Here is a 13,189-nt window from a genome sequence, read left to right as displayed (position 1 = left end):
CTTAAAACCTTTTCACAGAGGAGTGACGGCGGGAGGTTACGCCGAAGCGCAAACACGTCGGCCATGATTCACACAGAAGACTGAGTCACCGCTGCTCTGCTCCCCGGTGATGAACAACTCCTCTGATTTCTGCTCCACAGTTATTCAGCTTTAAAAAACCTAAATAACATCACTACTACGTGAGGCTTTGGTGATCACGCAGACAATTAATTTGAAGGTGACAAGGATTAAAAGTTAAAACAACTGTTTTCTTGTTAAAGGGGATCTTTTTTTTGTCTCATTTTTGTCAAATAAAAACAATGTTTTCCATGCTTTTGTCCTAAACACATTTGACATATAGTTTTTTAGTAAAAACAGCCCCTGCCTCCTTTTTTTAACATTGAATCACAGAATCTAACTGTTACACGAAGATAAAATTCATTTTCCCCTCTTTTTAAACTTTCAAAGTGAGATCCGGCTGCATTTTCAGTCAAATAACAGATTTTTTTTTTTAGCTTTGATATAACAAAGTTTAGTGTTTACATCACTTTTGCTTCTTAGATTGAGCCCTTGAGAATTAACTTTTCTTTTCTTTAAAAAAAGGTAGCAAAAAATCTGCCAATGGTAGAAAAAAATCGCCTTACCAAAATTTCTTATTTTAGAAAACATGTCACTGTTTTTTTTTAAACAAAATTATTTTTCTATTTACAAACTTTTTTGCTGCGATAGGGTGGCGACCCGTCCAGGGTGTACCTCACCTTTGCCCAACAGTGGCCGTTCCAGAGTTTTCTTGAAGCAACGATCTTTTTACTTTCTTAAGATTCAGTGTTTGCAGTGTTTGTTAGGAAAACACGAGTTAGTTTTCATACCACTACGGTGATTGGATGTTATTGGGATGATCTGGACTAAACAGGATTATGCTGGTCCTGAATTATTTTGGGAGTTACACACATCTGACTTCCAGTAAAAATAGCCATGATTTTATATTCACAGTTTGACACAACAAGTGATGTACATCAAAGTAAGCTAAGGAAAAAGCTAGATGAAGCTACAAAACCTCTTAAAACTAGAAACTCTAGCATCTAGAGTGGTAAATAGGAGCTGCTCTACCTCTGTTTGGAAAAAGAGCCAGTAAGGACATAAAACCTATAAAAGGTGCATTTTTAGCACATTATGGCAATAGACAGCATGTCATTTCAGAGAACTCTATAAGAAACCAATTAAAAAACAAGTATTGTTTACTCAGAATGCCTGGAGAATACCAGGTGTAGTTGGTATCAGGTTTCAGTCCATTTGGTGGTCCAAAGCCTCAATCCAGCTCCTTGTAAGTTTCAAGCAGGAAAGGAAGCATTGAGTCCACTATTTAAATTCTTTGGAGTGACCCAACCATGGATTTGAACCAACAATCTTGCAGTCTTGCTAAAAGAATCTTGCAGTCCGTTAAAACAGCGGTCCCCAACCCCCGGGCAGCAGACCGGTGCCGGTTCGTGGGTCATTTGGTACCGGGCCGCACAGAAAAAATAAATAACTTACATTACTTCCGTTTTATTTATTTTGGAATCTGAAAGATGTTTTATTTTGAGAAATTGCCCGATTCTCTGTTACACCCGTCTATGTCACTCTTGACGCGGGCCAAGGTGCTCTTCTCGGTCATGTGATCGGTTACCGCTAAAATAAAACCCAGGAGCTACCAAAATTAGTAAAAAAAACATACGTCTTTGGAAAGTTTCTTTGCCAAAGGGAAAACGACCAGAAAGGAGACAGAAGAGGAGCCTTTGACTTTTTTGAAAAAAGAAAGTTACATTTAATATAGACACTACTTCTTTTCTGCACCATGAGTGTGGGAAGGGGAGAGGATGGTGACACCTGTGCGATGTACGATGACATGCCTATCAAAATAAAAGCTCAAAGTTCGTCTTGTCATGTTTCTGTTCTTCCTTCGTAGCACCGTCGCCACAACAGTTGTCAGTCACATCTTAAAGACCGGTCCGTGAAAACGTTGTGTGTCGTCATACCGGACTGCGGCGTTAAAAAGGTTGGGGACCACTGCGCTAAAAGAAAATCAGCATGACGTTTAATTTGGGTCATAAGTATCTATGAATTCAAATACTGAAGAACAATCTCAGTAAACTGTAGAGCAAACTGGATTGGTTGATGGTAGTTTTGAAAAACCAAATGGAAAAACCAGGAATGTTTGTTGTTCTAGGCAACTATTGAGGATTTTTGCCCTGACCTATCCAAAGCCTAAGTTTTCACTGTCTGTAACGCAAAAAGTTGACCCTGGCAGGTCAAGAAGAGTCCAGTTATTTGACATCTTCCATTACTATTAATATGGGGCGCCAAAGGGAACAGGTTTGGCTCTAGAAGTCTCTCAGAAGAAACTCACATAAGCTCTACAGAACTTAGCTGGTCTGTACAGAAGTGCAGATTTCAGGATGAGGGGAAAACTCAAGCTTTTTTTAAACCTTTGCAGAGAAAAGAACATCAAACTAATTGCTGACAAATGCAGCATCGGCCATCTTCTTCTTCAAAAAAAGGATCAAAATGACTCTCCACCCAACAAATGTGAAAATAGCTCCAAGTCTTTTAGAAATGGTAAACTTTCTGGTCAAATTTTTCTGACCAATGTGAAGCGCTGATGCTGCTTGGGTCACCAGAACCCAAAAGCCTCAAAAGAATGATGATGATGATTCCTTAGGCGTGATGTGGATGTGCAGCATGTAGCAGGAAGTGACATGTTATTATCCGACTCTCTGAGCAGAGCAAATCTCCCTGATCATTATCTCCATGGTTCGGTGCAAGCAGAGAGAAATGGTGAACATGGTGCAAAAAATGTCCAAATCTATCAGAAATTTTAATGCAACACAGCTGAATGCACCGCCGATGGTAATCCAAGCAATTCCACATGGTTGGCCAAACGACAAATTAAAAAGTCAGAGTCAGATCAGGTTGTTTTTGTCATCCAAGATGAGCTAAGTTTTCAAGAGGGAATAGCTCTTAGAGGTGAAAATGCCATTATCCCTGATTGACTGAGATGTGGCATCGTCCACACATAAACCATTCCCACCTGAGAGTGGAGGGATACCTCAGAGGAGCCAGAGGACAAAAACAAACCACAATAAAACTGAAAAGTCTCGGGTGTCTAGTTATTAAGTAAAAAAAACATTTAAAACTGTCATCTACAGGTTATTAGACAAGCGGCTAAAACGGACGCGGATGTTTGACATTTCACCCAGACCCTGGGCTGACGCGGTTTGTTTTCAGTTAGTAAAGATTATTTAATCACTGTGGATTATTTTTCAAAGTTTTGCAAGGGAAATTTTCTGCCAGACATGAAATGCATCTGTGTGCTAGAGAGTCTGAAAGCCCCTTTTGTTAACTAGCGTGATCTAGACATCAGTTCAGACAACCCTGGGAATTTCTGCACACGACTTCATCACCAGGATACTCTCAAAGTAATTGCAAGGCAGAGTCTGCAGTGAAAACAGCAAAATGTCAGCTGGAAAAGCCCAGCACCTAGCAATGATCACATCAACTCAGGTGTGCTGAGCTTTTTCACCAGAAAAAGTCTTTGTCAGCCAAAGGATCTACAATTTGAGGAGCAATCACCCACGCCAGTGCAGATCCCAGCACAGATCAGCAGAGAAAAAGGCGAGTACGGATGTTTGAAGCTGCAGTGTATAAAAGACAGCTCCATGCGACACCTTTCGAGGTTCAGGTGGACTCTGTTCTCAGGAGAAACTGAAGACAATTGAGAATCCACAATGACTGACCACAACAAAACCACCGAATTTGCAATGCGTCTGTTTACACAGCAAAATGTGTCACACCCAACATGACAACTGGTTTATTTATTTTATTTATTTTTTAATGACAAGATTAATAAAATCCACCTTTAACTAAATCAGTTGCTGCCTGATGTTGTCAATAAATTTTTTGTGTGATGAGACGAATCTGAGCTCCAACAAAAAAGACTAAATGTAAGAATGAACATTAAATGTATGCAACTGTATGGCCCGAAAGCATACTTGCCCTCGCTGCCCCCTCCTGACACAACCACTGGCTGCTACTTGCCCCTCACCCTTCCCTTTTGCCCCTGCCACCCTAATCAGAGCTGCACGTAAGAAATTCATGAAAAAATCGTTTTCAATTCGGGGCCTTTCCTGCTGGTTTTATCTCCATGGCAACCATTTTATATTTTGGTCTCTGGTTGACAAACAGGTCTGTGTCATTTTAATAGGAATTGGCAACTGAGATTTTTTGTTTTGTTTTGTTAACCACATATGGTGTGTTGTATTGTTCAACGGTGAAGTAAGAAAGAAGAATTGCGACAACAGTCTGGTCCTTGCAGTCCAGGACTGCAGCAGGACAAAAATAAAATGTTCCAAAAAGCAGTTTGACATGAAGATTTTGACCCAAAAATGTTTGCTTAAAGACATATTTAAATTCCCAAAATTAGGAATTGACTAATCCTAATATGTTGTATTCCAAAATCCCATAGATAAGAGAGCTGGGAGGAGAGGAAGACACCACAAGTATTTTTATAATCTGCATAAATACATTTTTATTAAAACGATTATGGAACGTTTCTGCTCCTGTAATGTCAGATTCTCATTTTAGTTTCCAATCAGACATTTGTTTCATAAAGGTCGTTTAAATGTCTCAAAGCTGTGTTTCTACATGTTTTGATGGTTTGAGCCTCATGTCAACGACAAATTAGTGTCACAGGTGAAGAAGAGGAGGCTCAGGCTCCTTCCTCCTCAGCATTCAGCTTCTATCTTTTCAGTGTAATTTCACATTTTTTTCGTGGTTTCCAGACGTCATCCAAACAATGCAGTCGCACAAAGCAAAAACTGACGTGCACACGTGAGGGAATGCGTGCGCGCCATCATCTCAGTGCTCCCTCGGGTCTATTTATAGGCTTCTTGTGGCAGCGAGTCCAATCCAGTAATTATCTGGACGACAAGCTGGTCTTTTAATCAACATCCCAGATAACAGATCCAGCGCCTCTGCTCCAATCCAAACTGCTTTGCGATTAACATAATTGTGTATTTGTTTAAAGCTTCTACTGTGAATGAAAACCACATTTTCTCTTGCAGGTTCCTGTCGTTTCCAAGTTCTGAGCTGCAGCGAAGCGAGCGGGAGGACACTGAATAGTGTTTCTATAACTGTTGCATTTCGTGACAGAGTGTAAAACAAGCAACGGACGGGCGCCTTGCTTAATTCCCTGCATTAAGCCGAAGATGGGGAAGAGGGAGAGAGAAGGAGGGAGGGAGGGAAGAACGGAAAGAGGACCACCTGCTTTGAAAAGCCTGTTGGCTTTAATAAACCCACAAACGCGCTGACATCCGCCGAGCTAATTGCTGTGTAATTGTCTGATAATCGGTGTCATCGTGGGGTGCAGATGAAGAGACATATGGATTAGTCACACAGACATCCACGAGGGTTTGAAACCATCTGAAAAAAACACAAGAAACCCTCACTTTTATGAAACTTTTTCCCAATTTTCTGCGTCTTTGCTTTTTCTGTGACATTATGTGAAAATTTGCTAGTTTTCTGTAATCAAACAGTTACTAATGAGTTAAATTGAATCAATTTGCTCTACAGCTTCTTTAATAGGTGAGGAACATGAAGACTGTCGAGTCCTGTTGTTAATCTTTGATGCAAACACAATGATGGTTCCCCACCGTCTTTACCTTTCCGGTAAAATCATGGATTATGACAGTGAAGCAGCTGGACGTGTTTAATCAAACCTTTTAAAAATTAATATATAAAATAAAAATGGAACTGTCGATCTATATCTACTAGAAGGAGCTGCATTTCCAGACGAAAATGCAGGGTTAAATGCTAAATTGCTAAATGAATATGAGACTTAAAGGGTAATAATTGGAAATAAATAAATGATCAAAGTTGACCATATATAAAGTAAAAACAGCATAATAACAAAAAGGATATTTTTGTGAAAAATGCCAGAGCTAGGTAATGAAACAGCGAGTTTCTGCACCAAGGATTCCAAGGCAAAAATCCTGGAATATCGTGAAAGGTTCAAGGATTTGAAGGACCAAAAGTCATAGCTGGAAAAAGCTGAAAGAGCTGAACATTTGAATAGTTGAATGGTTAAAATAGCTGAAAAACTCAAAAAATGACAGAGGATCCTAGAATAATGAGATAAATAAAGAGAAATGAGAAAACAAAGCTATAAAGCATTCAATCAATAAATCTACATGTTTATCTACATGCAACGTTTTCCTCCAGTTTTGACCTTTAGCCTGAGTTTCTGCATAAAAATAAAAATAAATCCCCTCCGCCCACCAACAAACAGCCCAATGTAATGATGCTTAAAACACAAAAGAGACTTTAAACCTGTAAACAACATTTGACAGTTTGTTCACCTGCCAAGAGGCTGAATTTTTTCCAAACTGCTTCGGCGCCCCAACCTTTATTTTTTCCCTCCGGTTAAAATGTTTCTTCTTTTCTCTTTCTTTCTTAGAAATGTCAGTCAAAGCAAAGAAATTCTGACTCACCGTGGAGATTTGACCTCCATGCCCCATGTTTTCCTGTCTCACAATATGAATCATCACAGCTCGAGTGGACAGTTTGAGGCTGAATACATGTTTTCAAGAGAAAAGACCCGACAGGAAAGGTGGACATGACATCACAGCGCTGAAAAAGATGTTATTTCTAAAGAAACTCTGATTAAACAAATGCTATCATTACACTGGGGCAACCTAAGCATCAGGAAATGCTTGTTTTAAATAAGGACTTTATTTAAAGGAAATGTGCTTGGCTTCTAAATGAAAAATGAACTTCCTTTGTGTTGCATCAAAACGTGATTTACCACTTTCACAGAAGTTTCACTTTTTTTTCTTAGGATTTCAGACTCTAGGAAAGCAGTCCCCAATCATTTTCTAGCCAGGATCAATTTAATTTGAATGGTTTCTACATGAAATCTAGAGCACAAATAAAGTTTACACCAGCTGCAGATATTTTACAGAAGATCAAAATAAACTTCACCCTTACAAGATAAAACTATAAGCTTAAAAAAAAAAAAAAAGAATACAAAAAAGGAATCAGACGCCAACTTCAGTGACTTACAAGCTGGTCGGTGAAAATATAGCCCTTAACCAATAACTGTCAAAGTTGTTGTTCACCTTTCAGAATATGCCAGATTATCATCCACTAAATCCACTGACTCGTTTGTTGCAGAGATTTTTACGCCGGATGCCCTTCCTGACACGACCCTGTATTTTATCCAGGCTGGGGACAGGCACAGGGAGAGTCAGACTTGGGGCCCATTTGCAAGAAGACCTGATTGCAGACAACGTGGCACCCTGACATCATTAGCCGGAACCGAAAGTCTGGAACCGGAAATTTTACGTTAACCCATAACCGTCAGAGTGGAAGCTAAAAAAAAAACTTTAAAAGAAAACATTAAAAATTCAGGTAGCAACATCAGCATTGTCCAACTTTTAAAATGCAACAAATGATTAGAAAAAACATGTCACTAAAAATGTTATTTTCTAAAAATAATATTAAATGTGAATCTGTTGTTTGGAAAACTTTATTAGCAGCATCCTGGTAACATTGAACAATATTGTGCACATTTTATTATGGTCTGAAGGAACAACCGCTGCAATAAATCCATTTTTTGGAGTAAAGACTCCTGGTTTTTGTCTGTTAAATGCAGAGTCCTTTTATTTTAAACTCAAAGGCTCTTCCTCTGTTTCTTCTCTGGCTCTTTTCTGCTTTTCAAATACGTTTGTCTTTTGGTAACTGTGCTCGCTTGGGGGCTTCAGTTTGGCGGTCGGCGCGTTGGTCATTTTGTAAAACAAAACGTCCTTCAAACGTTCTGGTCTGCAGAATCACAGCGAGAGCAATCATCCACACATGGAGAAAACATGGAACAGTGAGGAACCTTAAGCTTTGACTGACCACGCTAACTCGAGAAAACACATCATGGAATTCTCCAGCCGGTCTTCAAAGAAGCAGAAAAAGTAAAAAAAATGGATCCGTGGAGAGTCCAAGGAGAAAGACATTGCTGAGCAACCAGCTGCAAAGGAACATCTGGACTATCCACAAAGCTTTGAACGAGACAGAAGAGGAACGTTTTTGAAAGCTAAAAGCGTTTAAGGGAAAAAAAGAGAGCTACAATCAAACGCGGTAGAGGTTATATGATGGTCTGGGCTTGCATATTCAACCTGGTTAACCTCTTATTGTTCATAAACCTTTAATTCTTCTCTCTAAAGGGAGAATTCTAAAGGAGAATAATTAGTTTCACAGATATAAAGAGAAAGACTTGAATGTGTCTGAACTTATATCATTATAGGATGACAGTCAGGCAAACTTTTCTCTGGCTCTCCAAACCCTTATGCTCATGTTTTTGTGCAGTAAGAAAATGCTCAAATATAGCAAATGTGTTTTATTTTTTATGTTAATCAGGCAACAAAAAACTAGACTTGTTTGCCTATTGATTCTTTTTTTAATTAGAACTGTTGCATCCTATTAATTGCTACTTTTACCTGTCAGTTTGGATTATTCAGCAACATGTTACACACAGAAATCCTAAAGTTTTTAAATGTCTTGAAGGTCTCAGTCATCCTTTCACATCCTCTTCTTCTTCACTGATCCTCCAGAACATTCTGTCCTCAGGTTCTGGTTTGCTGACGCTAAAAGCTACGCTGAAGACCTTAGAGCTTTTTCTTGTGTACGCACAAACTTAAAACCCTTTTCTTTAGTTTTAAACTGATATACTGTGTTTTTCAAGGACTTTATTCATGTCTTTATTTCACTTGGTATTGACATTTTCAAGCCTCGAAAATTTTACTTTTTGATTGTGTTAAAACATGTTATTTTTAGTCAAACAAGTTAAAGAAACACTTTAATTATATATTTAAAATTCTATCTATTTTGTCTCCTAAACCTCAGGAACATCTGGAGAATTGTTTCATTTATAACATAATTAACTGCCTCATAATATGCATGAGGGGGGCGATCTGCTGCGTTTTTAAATTAGACTGATGGGATCCTGCTGAAACAGAACTAAATCACTAAGTGCTGTAATTATTCACGCCACAGATCTGCTGTTCTCACTGGCGATTAGCAAAAAGTCTTGTTTGGGTTTTCTTAAAAGTTTGGGTTAAATGGGATTTTGGCTTCAACAGAACCTGTGAAATGACCTTAGTCTGTAACTTTAGTTTGATGCATCGATATGTTTTTCTGTCCATAACTCCTATGTAAAATATTTAGTTAATATAGCAATATTTCAAAAATAAAGCTCCCTTATGTTTACCTGTATGGGTTCAGTATTGCGGTGGTGACACCACGTCCTACACTGAAACACTTTCTAATACCAGTTGTACTCCTTACCTTGATCCAGGTCGTACTCCTCCATGGTGTTGACAAAGTGAGGCCGGGAGTAGAAGTTGTGGGGCCCTGGCTGTTGGAGCCCCCCCAGGCTGAAGAGGCTCCGCCCGCTGCTGGCGCAGCAGGAGAAGGCCCTCCTGCTGGGGATGCAGGGGTACCGCGTCCAGCTGTTCACCTCCAGGTCCAGCGCCTCCAGTGCCGTCACCGGCAGTTTCCCCTGACGACCGCCTGCAGGATAAGGGGGGGGGGGGGGTCAGTCACCTCCATCCATTGTTTATGTGAAAGCACAATGCAGCGCTCCTTGAGGACGCCTACTCAGTATTTGCTGCAGGAAATAACTTAACCTTGTAAAATACAAACAAGAGGAGGGCAAAGGAGATTTTATAGGAAAGAAGTTATGAAAAATAGAACCAGGAAGCTTTTCAGAAAAGGAAAAGGCACTTGATGAAGATAAAACACTAAACTTAGCCACACTTCAGTTTCCTCCCTCAAGTCAACCTCACAATTCTGCAGGAGTTTTTAAACTGAAATACACCCTGCGTGCATCCCAGGGCACTTACATACCATGCGTGTGCATCAGTAAGGAGCCAGTCCTCGCACCTTGCTAACAACTAGAGTGTGATGTATGAGGTGTTGCAGCTCGTCTCTACGACCCTCCATGGGCTGAATGACCCAAAGCACCCGTACAGGTCAACCCCCAGTGCATGATCAGGTCTAGATCACTATGGAAATGTGAACTCTGGCCAAGGAGGAGACTTGGATTTGCTGGTGTTTTACTTTTTCAAAGTTCTACGTTAAAGTTTGTTCTTTGTTTTTCTTTTTCGTTTTGTGTAATAATATTTTACACTCGGAACTTTGTGGATTTGTTTTTGCTTTGAATAGTTCAGACAAAATTATGTCTTACTCTGTAATTCAAAGCCAAAATATTCATTTTAATAACTCTCCTTAAAGGTTAAAGGTCAATTTATAGTTTTCATTTGTCATTTCTAGAATGACGTCATGGCTTCGAGGACATATGTCTGCTATATTTCTGACGCTTCAACAACCGAGTTCCTGGAAAACGATGAAAAAAGATGGAAAAAAACAAAACAAGGAAGAGCAGAAATAAAAAAAAGGGGTAAAAGAATAAGACAATGACACCGAAATTTTGGAGAGGAGAATGTGGAGGAGTGAAAGAAAAAGCAGGACGAGGGTCAGCTGGAGTGGGCGGGACAGCTAGAAAAAAAAATCAATATCTAAAGTAAGACAGAGTCCAAGTGTGTGGGAGGCATTAGAAAGAAAAAGGATTTTGGAGCAAAAGGATGTTGTGGTTGCAGCAGAAACTGTTGGAATGGAGCTCCACGTCATTCTTTGAGGGCACCGACCTGAGATCACATTTACATAATGAAATCTGCTTTTATCCTCCTCCTGTTTGGTCTTCTGACCATCGTTCAGGGCCTCACCAGAAGAAGAGTTTACCTTTTGATCACGCTGAAGAGCAGAATGTCAAAGAGCCATAATCAATTTTTAAAACAGCCACTATATCAATGCGTAGAAATGTCCTGGTTGCTCCCTAGTGGTCGAGAAAAGTTGGAAAAATTCTGACCATAAAAATTCAGATTTTTTTTTTTTCTATTGTATTTTTCACTGAAGGCTTTAAGTGAAACATTCAGTGATTTTTTAATTCTTTCCCTAAAATGTCTGTCCCTTAGAATTTGAGTTTAGTTTCCTCGGTGAGCATTTTGGGGGAAAATATGTCTTGTACATTAAAAGTAAAGTGGCTAAATTTTTGTTTTAATTTTAAGTATTATTCAACCTGCAATTTAATTTTATCGCCTTATTTTACGTATTGATTGATATAAAACTAATTTAATGTTGTTACATTTACTGCAGTCAAAAGTTATTCAAATATCACATAAAGTTGAATATAGGAACACACATTTCTTTATTTTTTAAGTTAAGACTGTTGAAATTTGAAGTTTCTGTGGAAAAGCAAACTTAACTAAACATGTTTAAAGTTCAAAAGAAAGTTTAAAAAAGATATATCTTTTTTTTCTTCCTTTGTAATATTTTAGGATTTCTATCAAAGTTCTGAAAGTTGTTAAAATAAACTTTAAAAAAAAAATTTTTTAAAGAAGAAACTAGAGGAATATGTTATGTGTGGTTAGTGTTGGGTGTAGTGGGAGGCGGTAAAGTTAATATAGTATTTGTCTCATATATTTCTTTCTTTAAAGTCCCACTCGGTTCCCACCCCCCCTTCCCGTCACCCATAGCTGAGAGCTCTCTGTCTACAGTCTTTCCTGCTAGCTTACAGTCCTGCACAACCCCAACCAAACAATAATGGCGAGCAATTTCGGAGCTATCCAGTTTGGAGCCAGACACCAGCTGGAGCGAGTTTGGGTTAGGGATCTATCTTTTTCAAACAGCATCAATGATTTAAATATAAACATACTTAAAAGTGCAATTTTAAGCTTAATTATCTTCATATCTGTCCTCCATCATCAGAAAAATGCATTTTTAAAAACACCAAAAAAGTCATTTATGTGGGCAGCATTCAATTCTCCCAGTCAGATACATGTGTGGACTTGCTCGACTTTAAATGTAAATGTATTGCGGTTCTGTTCACGAGAAGAACAGATGAACAAAACGAGAACAAAGCAAACGGATGTCTCAGAGCCGCATGACAAAAGGTCAGACAGAAAAGTAGTTTCTTTATCTGAAAACATGCTGCAAATCTGTTCAAAATTGAAAGGAGAATCCCGCTGCATGTGCCCGACTGATGTGTTGCGACAGTGTGGGCACACGAGTAAACAACCCAGTCATCTGTGAACCGGGCCCCTACCGGGCTTCATTAGGCCCAGCCACACTGAGATGAATCAGCCCGCTGGTCTGGGTGTTCAGAGTCTTTGCAGGATCACGGTTTCACTTTCATCTATTATGAAGATGGTTGCAGCTAAGAAAGAGAGAGATCAACCGGCAACTAACGCTGGAATAAAAATACACTGCAGACCGAAACACCAACATTTGCTGAGCGCTTTTCTGGTGTTTGTTTTTTTATTTAACTATCAAACAGGCGTGCTGTGATGTGTTTCAAATCCGGCTGTTTTTTTGCTTTTTGCGAACTGTGTGCACGTTTAAAGGGAGCACGGACGCTTGTCGTGCTGCTGCAGAAGCAGCATGAAACAAACACATTGTGTTGACCCCTCCAGCAGACAGCATTCACATTCATGACATCACAACAATGTCCGTTGTTCAATAAACAGAAACTTGTGGAACTGAAGGTTTAACGTACTGAAATACTACTCTTTGTTAATTGACCTCATCAGAAAAGTGAAAAACAACAAAACAAAAGGTCCAGAACGTACAGTTTGAGCACAAAGAAAAAAAAAGTTAATGATGTTTTGAAATTCTTGCCAAATATCAAAGGAATTAAACCAAATAGGGAGAAAAGAATTCAGCAGCTTAAAGCTCTTTATCTAATCTATGCAGCCTCACATACAAACACAATTAAAACCAAGAAAAAAAGGTCTAAACATGCAGAACAGATGGGGTTAAATAATTGACTAAACTTTTCTGGGTTTTCTTGTCCAAGATAACAACAACAAATTTGATTTTTTTTGTGCTACATCTGCTTTTGAAACATCTATTCCAAATAATTCCTGTGCATTTTATTTTTGCCTTAACTGTTAGTAAATTTATACGACGGAGTTTTAGGGCCAGTTTACAAAAAAAAAAAGTGTTTTTAATTACGACTTTTAAGTTGTAAATTTACGAGAACAAAGTAATAAATTAACGAGGAAAAAACACCAACGTTTTTCGTTAATCAGAGCCTAGCTTGAAGATGAAATATGTGGAGCCTTTTGTGAAG

General features: G+C 38.9%; 1 protein-coding gene across 3 annotated transcripts in view; it reads right to left on the bottom strand.

Annotated features, from left to right (window-relative positions):
- The window catches only part of klhdc8b (kelch domain containing 8B), a 133,784-nt gene that overhangs the window by 29,103 nt on the left and 91,492 nt on the right, over positions 1–13,189 (bottom strand). For all 3 annotated transcript variants that reach the window (XM_078949600.1, XM_023956361.2, XM_078949601.1), the window contains exon 4: positions 9,346–9,570. In XM_078949600.1, coding sequence (XP_078805726.1) covers positions 9,346–9,570 — 225 coding nt within the window. The remainder of the gene's footprint in view (positions 1–9,345; positions 9,571–13,189) is intronic.

The sequence above is a fragment of the Oryzias latipes genome, chromosome 7, assembly GCF_053564925.1.
Source record: "Oryzias latipes strain Hd-rR chromosome 7, Olatipes_Hd-rR_3.1".
In the NCBI taxonomy this organism is placed as follows: domain Eukaryota; kingdom Metazoa; phylum Chordata; class Actinopteri; order Beloniformes; family Adrianichthyidae; genus Oryzias; species Oryzias latipes.
The sequence above is the reverse complement of the archived record's forward strand: the minus strand, read 5'-3'. Positions and strand labels throughout refer to the sequence as shown.